The following is an 11,240-nucleotide window of genomic DNA, read 5'->3' on the forward strand; positions in this document are numbered from 1 at the left end:
TTCTCCCAAATATTTCACCTGTCGGCCGTACTAAAAATTGGGCGCCATTTTTATTGGACACATCTGTGATGACTCTAATAGTCAGAATATTTAACTGTGTACCAAATACCATGCTTGTATGATTCAAACAACAGTTTATACAAATTAATATACCATTTACTATATACCATAATATACCATATAAATGGCGGCCATTTTAAAAACATTGTTGTCACAGGACAAATATATGATAACCCTATAGTTAGGGGTCTTTAATGATGTGCCAAATGTCCAAATGCCAAATGATGTGCCAAATGTCAAGCTTTTATGACCACAACAACAGTTTATACACAGTAATGTACCAAATATATGTAAAATAACAAGCAATGGAGGCCATTTTGAAAAATTGCCGCCATTGTTGTCACAGGACAAATCTGCGATGGCCCTATAGCCAAATATCTTCCTTAGGGCATACTCTAACTGTGTGCCAACTCTCGTGCTTGTATCATCAAAGTCACAATTGTCCCAAATATTTCACCTGTCTGCCGTACTATGCGCTCTTCTCTAAGCCCTGGAATACCCCTGGCTCTGTGTCCCCCTCTTAACTCCTTCCTGCTCCTCAACATGGTGTCCCACACTCTTCACCATCCCCTACTTGTTTATGACACTGCACACTCCTTGCTTTCGTCCAACATGGACCTGTTGTCGACCCCCACTCCAACAGCCTTGTTTTACCTGCACATGTAGCACAAAGAGGGATTAAGCAATTGGTTCACTCTGTCTGTCCGACGCATGTCAGTCTATGCTCGAGGAACTACTTGATTTCGATTGAATTTCACGTTTTAAATACCGTAAAACACCAATCGGAACACAAACCTGCAGCTTAGCAGTACTTTGGCTCTGCTTTTGCCAAATTGTACGGAATCGCATCCCAAGCCAGTCCCGGGTGCTCACGGTAAGGCTGTCTGTCAAACTAGATTGAAAATCATTTCAAACAGGAAGCTTACTGTTTTTGTTGACGTCATAAAGGACACAAACAGGAACGAAGAACTACTTTAATGCGTTAAATAAGGTGGTTAATACGAATTTGTGCCTTTCTTCTGCAACCTGTGGAATCACTTCTCCGTCCATCCGATGGTGTTCCTCTCTACTGTCTCAAGCTTACAGCTTCCTGTCATCTCATGTTGTCTCCCATTTCCATGAATCTTTTTATTCCCACTAACCCTACCTTTTCTCTCAAGTCATGTAGACGGAATGTGCCCTTGTTCCTATCAGCCATTTTTTGTTGATTGAAATCCCCTCATCTCCCATGAGCCTTGACTTTATATTTTAAAACAAAACTTAAATATGTAATTACCTCCGCCACCGAAGGTGGGTGGAGGTTATGTTTTCACCCCTGTTTGTCTGTTTGTCCATTTGTTTCTCTGTTTGTCCATTTGTTTCTCTGTTTGTCCATTTGTTTCTCTGTTTGTCCATTTGTTTGTCTGTTTGTCCATTTGTTTGTCTGTTTGTCCATTTGTTTCTCTGTTTGTCCATTTGTTTCTCTGTTTGTCCATTTGTTTGTCTGTTTGTCTGTTTGTCCATTTGTCCATTTGTTTGTCTGTTTGTCCATTTGTTTGTCTGTTTGTCCATTTGTTTGTCTGTTTGTCCATTTGTTTCTCTGTTTGTCCATTTGTTTCTCTGTTTGTCCATTTGTTTCTCTGTTTGTCCATTTGTTTCTCTGTTTGTCCATTTGTTTCTCTGTTTGTCCATTTGTTTCTCTGTTTGTCCATTTGTTTCTCTGTTTGTCCATTTGTTTCTCTGTTTGTCCATTTGTTTCTCTGTTTGTCCATTTGTTTGTCTGTTTGTCCATTTGTTTGTCTGTTTGTGCATTTGTTTCTCTGTTTGTCCATTTGTTTCTCTGTTTGTGAACAGGATATCTCAAAAGGTTGTGGACGAATTCGGATGAAATTTGGCAAAGCGTTAGTGTGTGTGACAAGGACGAAATGATTCGATTTTGGTGAAGATCCGGATCCGGCTACTAGATTTTTTTAAAGTGATTCTTCACCATTGGAAGATCGGGCCAAAACTGACATATAGCAGGATATCCCAAAAAGTTATGGACGGATTTGGACGAAACTTGGTGGAGAGGTTGGGTGTGCGACAAGGACAAATTGATTCGATTTTGGTGAAGATCTGAGTATGTATTCGGATATGAGAATTATTTAATTTTTAGGTGATTCTTCACCATTGCGAGATGGGGCGAAAAGCGATAAATAACATGATTTAAAAAGTTATGGACGAGTTGGTCAGGTTAGACAAGAACAAGCCGATTAGATTTTGGTTCAGGTCCGAATCCAGATCCGGCCCATCAGTCGGATCCAAAACATAAACTGTTCAGCCTGGCGGAAGTATGCTCTATACCGAGTGCCGTTCTAGTTTAAAGGGAAATTGATGGAAGGTTTGACACCTAATGGATATTGTGTGTGTGTGCCAGTTTGTATGTGCCCCACAGTGTTTGCACAAAGTGAAATCAGAGCTTGCTGCACAAGGTCTCGCCTTGATCTCCTCATCACTGGGTTTTGTCCCAAATTCCACAGTGGCCTTGGATCCAGGTCAGATGGAGCAAGTATCCCGCCTCATTGAAGCAATCTGCACATGTCCTGATGTTGTTGACATCTATGACAACATCACGACAAGCTAACTTGGACTCTGGGTGGATGTTTCAAATGGTCTATATGATTTAACGATTTCAAGATGTTGGGCACAAGTACACAAAGCTGCAGAGTATAAAATGGTTGTTGTTTTTTTAACATTAAATTACAAGCAACAAAATGGTTAAAACATTCACAATCCAATGCAGTTGACGTTATTGACCATTATATTTATTACCAGCAGCGTGTTGCAGGTCCACAAGAGCTCTGTGTTGCTGTTCTTGTTTGGGGTCGATTTTTGAAATGTGCACCCATTGGTCGGACAGCGCCACACACGATGGTACCCAGACAAAATAATATGGCGGCCATGTTGGCTTTCTGGTGGGCCTAAGACAGCAGGCCTGTCGGCCTCTACTGGTTGTATACTGCCTGTAGTACGGCGGATAAGCTCTCATATTATGACAATTGTGCATTTTATGGGAAAAGCATGAAATTTCTAGCATAGTTAGTATATACCATAAGGTTTATTTTCAGATGTGGAGGGAAGTCAGATTTGACCTCTGAGGACCGTGAGAGGTCAAATCCAAAAATGGCCGCCAGTCCACCGGGTCTGATGTTCAAACGCGCTTAATTTTGGAACCAAACAGTGTAGAAAAACATTATAGGTGTCATTTCCAACTAAATTGGGGATGCCCATTCATTTGGTGAAACTTTTGAGATCGCCAGAACTCAAGGACATGCATTTAGGTCAAGGTCAAAGTCAAATTACGTTAAATATCTATTTTTATGATACTGCAGTTGGAACTGCTATTGGAAAAAGTTCATTTGAACTTTTAAAACTTTATTTTTTCAGGTACATGGATAGGTACAGAACACCCAAAGACCAGAAATGATGAAAAAAGTGTTTACACTGCAAGGAATGATGCAATAACCTCTGAAAAAATAACTGTAGTTAACCAAGTATGTCCACCAAAGCTTACATTAAATCAAGTGCAATGATGAAAATTGGTAATGATCAAAATCTAACAGTCTCCAGAACAGAAGCACAGTGCAGTGCACTTGAGTGCAGCTTTGGCACTTGCAGCGTCCAGTGCACCCTTTCTTGCAGCCACAGTGTATCAATTCATGGCACGATTTTGATGCTTCACGGAGAGTGGTCCAAAGAGGCTGCCACCCAGTTGTCTCCTTTGTCCAGCCCCAGTCAGATGTGTCTGGCATCTCTGGATCCATGACCAATTCCTGGTTCCAACAGTTGGCCTGGTAGCAAGTGCGCTTGATGTGCTGCTTGAGTGCTGCCTGAGTTGGAGGAATGTTCTCTAGAGTTCTACACTTCTGTGTGAAGAGCTGTTTCCTGGCATCATTCACTTCCGTGCTCTCACTGGTTCGGTCGTACATCAGCACCACAAATCGCTCAAGCAGTAACTTTGAGCCTTCACGGACCTCACTTGGCATGCCTAGGAGTTCATTGAAAGCATCATTCACCTCTGGGAAAGACTTCCAAGTTTCCCAGGCAGTCTTCTTTCCTCTGCCAGCAAATGCAGATACAGTATCACACCCGGTGAAAGTGTGAAAGACTGGGAGAGTCAGACACTGTGTTGGATTCCATGTGGCAACCATTTCGTGAACAGCTGTGTACCGAAAGCTTGACCCGACACGAAAGGCAACCCACAGCTCATCAGGAGCTGTCTTGCTGAATGAAGCCACAGCCAGTACCACCACATCAGTATCAACTGTACGTATGGTCACCTTCTTACACCCCTTTTGCACAGCATCTGTCACATGCAGAAGAAGACGTGTGTCAGCCTCCTCTTGCGAACATGGGGCAAGGTGGGCCAAGTATTACTCAGCAGGAGAGCAGAGGACTTCACTTCCATCTGTTGCATACAGTTCCTTGTGCTCGGCTAGAGGAAGATGAACAGCTTCGCGTGAAAGGAAAGCAAACAATTCGGTTTTGTTCTCATCGACCCGAAGGAAGTCCTTCCAGTTCTTTGGCATCACAGTACAAGGAGCCACCCTTTTCCTGGTGCCCTTTCCCCTCTTCTGTCTGGTTGAGGCTTTCAGGCTGGCAGGTAGGTATACATCCCAGACAAGGTCGATGCGGCTGCTTTTCTCGAGTTGAGCAGAGATGTATGGTGCAAACACTCTTTCTCCATACTCTTGATGTTCCAGGATTCAGCATTTGAACCCCAGCTGAACCATCAATAATTGTTGCATCAGCCACAGGCACACTATTGTTTTTGAGCACATCTGATTCCAGGCAGTGAATATTCGGGTGTGGCGATCTCAAACGTATCACCAAATGAATGGGCATCCCCAATTTAGTTTGAAATAACACCTATAATGTTTTACTACACTATTTGGTTCCAAAATTAAGCGCGTTTGAACATTAGACTCGGTGGACTGGCGGCCATTTTGGATTTGGCCTTTCACGGTCCTCAGAGGTCAAATCTGACTTCCCTCCACATCTGAAAAGAAACCTTCTGGTATGCACTAACTATGTTAGAAATTTCATGCTTTTCTCATAAAATGCACAATTATTGTTGTTATCCGCTGTACTACTGGGTTTGTTGCATCAGATTTCCATTGGCTTTGTTTGGGTCGAGTGTGACTCACGATGATGGACCCAGAAAAATCGAATCACGTGTCGAATAAAAATCAAGGTTTAATCGATCCTGTGTCAGCACGCATGGTATTTGCCTCCTTTAAAAAGTAATTAAATAATTTTTGAACGGCCCCACATTGGGGTTAAGCAATCCGTGACTGTGACGAATGAGCTCGTTCTGATATAACTGTGGTGGAGGCTGTCATGGGTGAGAGGTTCCTCGTTAATTTTTTTAATAGCGCATTAGATGCGCGTTTCCCAATCGGCCCATTACCGGATTTTGTCACAGGTTGTGACCACAGTACGGTCGGTCATTCTTGTTTGGATCAACCAATAAAATGAACAAACCGTTTAAAAAAAAAATAGTTTGTAGTTTTACTTGTATGGCTGGGAGGATTGCCTAGAGGTACGCACTCACCTGGATTCGAATCCAGACCCAGTTATAAACTGCCATCCTGGTGTATCACAGGTAATGGCAAACCATCCAGTTTAACCCACGCTCAGGAAGCTGCTTCGGCAGCACCGACGCTCTGTGACGAGTATGGTCCATCAGAGAGTGAGTTATACCTGAACTCCTTTTCCTGCTCCTTCCCAAACAGTGTGGACTTCCAACACGTGTGGTTTCAGTTCCAACATCGCAGCGTATTCCTGCGGTTTGACAGCCACCCCTTCCATCCCCACCTGGAGTCAGTTCTGTAATATCACCTGACCCCCGTGAAATATGTCTGGTTGGGCATTCCTCTCCCCAAGCACCTGATGTTTGCATGTGTGGTGTATTCTCCATCTAGTGAACTCGACTCCTTGTCGACAACTGAGAGCATGGATCAAAAACTCCGAACCATCCTTCCACCCAAATCCCGTTCCTCGCCTGCAGCCATTTTCAATGGAATCTGGAATTTTCGGTTTTCAATGGGAAAAAATGGAATCTGGCTGGGTCTCGGCTCTACAAATGAATCCTTCTATGGGTATGGTGCAATCTGTAAACATTCCAACTTGGATCTTCAAAATTGGTACAATGGTACATCCTCCCTCCTGGACCTGGTTATAACAAACTTTACGTCTGACTGATCCTGTTCTTCCTTTGTCCTACTCATCTCCTAAAACAATTTTCTTGTTGAAGTGTAAGTTGCCATGGTGGAGATGAACAGTGGTGCAGATTCCAGATATTTGAACGACCTGATTAATGGGGACTGCAATCTGCAATCTGCCCTCTGACCGAAGCATTGGTCTTGCATCTCTGTATCTGATATTCACTCTGCCTGGGAGTAACTTGACAAAAACTAGCTTTCTCTGTTGTACACATGTATCCCATCTTGCCTGCTGCTATCAAAGTAATCCTCTCAACAGGAGTACAATAAATCCCGTGGATATGCAGTCATAATCAAGCAGCCTGCTCCTTGTGATTAAAAGCAACCTTGCGTACTTTTGGAAGGCTCAAAACTTGTTTCCACTCATCTGGTCATCATCTTTCCACCCATCAGGAAGGAAGGGGAAAACCTTAAGGTGACCAGATGGTTTCTGATCATTACCAGAAACCATCTGGTCACCTTGAGATTTTCCCCTTCTTACCTTGATGTCGTGGCGGTGCCTTGTTAGGTCAGTCTCTGGTGTCTGCTCTCCTTCCTTCCTCGAGATAGAATATCTTGACTCCATCTGCCTCTAAAATTTAAGTGTCCAATCTATCCATCACTGTCCCAATCTCACCCCCCCCCCCCCCCCCTCCATGCCCACTACACAGTGGACATAGTATCTATGCAATGTGGAAAAGCCTGAGGACCAGGACTGGTGCCCCATAACATATTTATACTCTGATACCTAGAAACATAGGGTGCAAAAATGGATCCATTCAACGACAAACCAGCAAGTCTGCTCCCAATGTTAAGCAAGGTTGTAGCATACATAATGCACCTGCCATCTTAACGCTCCAAAACTACCGTTTGCTCCGATGAAGGATTGGCCCTCCCAAAACATCAGGTTCTTGTTGCTTCCCACAGTGGTTTGGCATACCTCAATCAACATTTTGTTTTCATTGATGCAAACCAAAACTAGCCTTCATGAACCAGACCAGTTCTTCGTTCCAGTAATCTCTGGTCATTGGTTTGGATTCTGTTCTGGTCACTCAACTCTGAATTTGCTGGTTTCTCTCAGCAGTGGAAGGAAACCTTGAACAGAAAACAAGAGGGTAAGGTTCGTCTCTCTGGACGTACAGTCACGTGAAAAAGTAAGTACACCCCATGTAAAGTTTTGACTTTTTCAACATATTTCAACATTCAGCTATTTGATCTTCATCTATCTATAATTCCAGTAATCTCTGTACGTTTGTACGTTTGTACGTCTGTACGTCTGTACGTTTGTCTGTGACCGCTGTTTCTCGACAACTACCGGTCCGATATACTTGAAACTTGCCAGGTATATTGCTGGGGACCCGAGGATGTGCCTTTTCAAGGTTTGAAATTAATCGGACAAGTACTTACCGAGCTATGGCGATTTAGCCGTTCGCCGTTCGCTTTGCCGTTGCGAATGGACCAAACCATTCATGTAAATAGAGGGGGGGGGGGGGGGGGTTCTGTGGTCGTTCGCTTTGGCTTTGCGAATGGACCAAACCATTCATGTAAATAGAGGGGGGGGGGGGGGTTCTGTGGTCGTTCGCTTTGGCTTTGCGAATGGACCAAACCATTCATGTAAATAGAGGGGGGGGGGGGGGTTCTGTGGTCGTTCGCTTTGGCTTTGCGAATGGACCAAACCATTCATGTAAATAGAGGGGGGGGGTTCTGTGGTCGTTGCGAATGGACCAAACCATTCACATCGAATCATCGAATCACATCGAATGGACCAAACCGTTCGCTTTGGACCAAACCATTGCATGTAAATAGAGGGGGGGGGGGGGTTCTGTGGTCGTTGCGAATGGACCAAACCATTTCATGTAAATAGAGGGGGGGGGGGGGATATAATTTTAGATATATATATAGTACGGGCATTGGCAAGGAACGGGCACCCACGTACGGGCAATGCCCTAGTTTCAACAATATTGATAGATAAAGGTGATATAACATAACAAATATCATGAAACATTTACATTTTGTAGTCCATGGTATAATTTAAATAAACATAAATGCAAATTTCACGTGTGGAAAAAGTAAGTACACCCCTACATTTATCACTACTTCAAATACCTAAAATTAGAATCAGGTGCACCAGCTCAGGTGCAAATGATTAGAACATCATTACAGAGGATCTTGGAGGAACCTGTCTTATTTAAACCTCAGACATTTAGTTTGGTTTGCTCTTTGTTGTTGAAGTGTGCGGCGTCACCATGCCTAGATCAAAAGAGCTCTCTGAGGCCTTCAGAAAGGTTATCGATGCCTACGAGTCTGGGAAGGGATTTAAAAAGATCTCCAAACAATTTGAAATCAATCATTTCACTGTCTGGAAGATCATCTACAAGTGGAGAAGATTCCAAACAACTGCCAACTTGTTCAGGCCAGGCCGCCCCAGCAAGTTCAGCCCGAGAGCAGACCGCAAGATGCTGAAAGAAGTCTCTAAGAACCCCAGAATGTCATCACGGGACCTACAGGTAGCTCTTGCCACTGTTTTTTTTTTTTGTTTTTTTTTTGTATACAAGATCGAGGCTCGTGAAAGAGCGAACATTAATCACACAGAAAGACAAACAGACACATAAAACAAATAACATCGGGAGCGGTAGACAAGATGGGGAGAGAGGGGGAAGGACACAAACACAACATTTGAGAGCAGGGACCGAGAGACATGGAGACATCGAGAGATCTGTGGGAGGGAGAGGGCTTTGGGGGGGAGGCATTTGAAGGGGGGGGGGGGGTGGGAGAGGTATAAACATATGGACACTGCCAGGATTTCCAGGAAAGAAGTTGGAATTTCAAACAAGGTGGATCTGGGGTGAATTAGTGGGGGTAGAAAAGATCAAGGTTTTGGATGGGGGAAGATAAGAGATGGTGGTGAACAGCTGTTTTAAAGACCTGGAGGGAGGAGAGGGATTGAAGGGAGTGTGGGAGTTTGTTCCAGAGGCGGGAGAAAAGAGGCATGAAAGAGTGAAGGTGAGCAGAGAGCCGAGATTTCGGCAGTTTAACCATCAGAGGGTTGCTGGCAGATCTTGTGCGACCTGAAGGAATATTTGGGGGACAGAGCACAGAGAGAGCTGGGGGAGCAAGGCCGGAGAGGAGTCGGTAGAAGACAGAAAGACCACCTACCTGCCTGCGGTGAGTGAGTGAAAGGCCCTCAGAGATAGCTTCATCGTGGGAGATTCCAATGATTTTGAAAGCTTTGGATTCAACAGCGTGAAGCCGAGCCAGGTGTGAGGCAGGAGCACCAGCCCATAGGGGAGAACAGTATTCCATTGAGCTGCGGATGAAAGCCTTGTATGTGGTGAGGAGCTCAGGTGTGCCGAGGAAGGACTTCGCACGACGGAGGATGCCCAGTCGGCGACTGGCTTTGGAGGCCAGCTTGGAAATGTGGTTTTCCCAAGAAAGATCATGGCAGATAGTGAGACCCAAAAGCTTGAGCGACAGAACGTCTTGGAGAGGATTGTTGAGAAAGTAGATGGGAGGGTTGTCCAGTCGATCTTTTCGGAGAGACATAGTAAGAGAGTGAGATTTGTCAGGATTGAAAGACATGTTCCACTTGTTTGACCAGTCTGTGATTTTGTCCAGGTCTTCAGAGAGTGAGGAGGCTGCAGACTGCCGATCTGAGGGAAGAGGCATGGAGCGGCAGAGAGTGGAGTCATCAGCAAAGAGATAGAGAGGATTTTCCAGAGAGTCGGAGAGATCATTGATAAAGACCAGAAAAAGCAAAGGGCCCAGCACACTTCCTTGGGGAACTCCAGCCTGAACAGGAAGGGGAGATGAGAGAAATCCATTCAGGGCCACACGTTGACTACGACCAGAGAGGAAGTCCGCAAGCCATGCATGGAGATTTCCATGGATACCATAGGAGGAGAGTTTGGTGAGCAGAGCTGGGTGCCAGACCGTATCAAAGGCCCGTGATATGTCAAGGGAGACAGCTCTGATTTCCTGTTTGGCATTGAGGACCTCCATCCATTGTTGAGACAGCAGAAGCAGCATGTCCAGAGTAGAGTGTCCAGGTCTGAAACCAAATTGATGATCAGAGATCAAGCCATTGGAGAAGAGGAAAGATTTCATATCCGAAGCAATGATGGATTCCATTACTTTGCTGATAATTGGGAGCAGGCTGATTGGTCTGTAGTTGCAAGGATCTGTTTTTGCACCTTTTTTATGTAAAGCGGTAATGTTAGCTGATTTCCAGGATGCTGGCAGATGACCTTGAGCAAAAGATAGGGTGAAAAGAACAGAGAGAGGGTGAGATAGAGCGGCAGAGCAGGATTTTAGGACCCGTGGGCTGATGCCGTCTGGTCCAGTTGCAGAATCAGAGTCGAGGTTTGACAAAAACTCCTCCACCTTGTCAGGAGAGAAGGACACAGAGTCCAGGAGCAGTAGGGTTCGACTGGGAAAGGTGGGAACAGAGAGAGATGGGTTGGGACTAAGGATTTTGAGGCGAACACAGAGTTGAGGCATTCGGCTTTGTCACGTGCGATGTCAACTGTGTGGCCATTTGAGGTAAGGGAGGGGATGGAGGGGGAACAAACACCAGAAACGGATTTGACCAGACGCCACCAGGATTTGGAGGAAGGAGACAGGTTTGAGAGTTCATTCTTGAGTGAGGAGAGATAGTGCTTCCTGGCACTCCTGAGGGTAGACACACACTTGTTCCGAGCTTGGTGGAAGGAACTGAGATTGCCTTCAGTTGGATTAGCCTTCCAAGAGGCAAAAGCAAGTTGTTTCAGGGCAACTGCCTCACCACAAGATTCAGTGTACCATGGACGGGAGGAAGGGTAAGACAACTGAAGGCGAGATGGGATAAATCTGTGCATGAGAGAGATCAGTTTGCTTTGGAAGAATTCCCAGGAAGAATTGATGTCAGAGGCAGTGGAGATGGGAGACCAATCCAGACGATTGATGGCTGCTTGAAGACCGTCC

The 11,240-nt window shown here is 44.9% G+C and overlaps 1 protein-coding gene across 4 annotated transcripts in view; it reads left to right on the forward strand.

Annotated features, from left to right (window-relative positions):
* TACO1 (translational activator of cytochrome c oxidase I) overlaps positions 1–3,158 on the forward strand; it is a 52,574-nt gene extending 49,416 nt beyond the window's left edge. For 2 of the 4 annotated variants that reach the window (XM_078782548.1, XM_078782546.1), the window contains exon 6: positions 2,456–3,158. In XM_078782548.1, the coding sequence (XP_078638674.1) occupies positions 2,456–2,662 (207 nt within the window). In that variant the 3' untranslated portion in view covers positions 2,663–3,158. The remainder of the gene's footprint in view (positions 1–2,455) is intronic. The other 2 variants (XM_078782547.1, XM_078782549.1) reach the window with 1 other exon arrangement.
* The last annotated feature ends 8,082 nt before the right edge of the window (positions 3,159–11,240 follow it).

Source organism: Myxine glutinosa, chromosome 7 (genome assembly GCF_964187855.1).
Source record: "Myxine glutinosa chromosome 7, kmMyxGlut1.1, whole genome shotgun sequence".
In the NCBI taxonomy this organism is placed as follows: Eukaryota; Metazoa; Chordata; class Myxini; order Myxiniformes; family Myxinidae; genus Myxine; species Myxine glutinosa.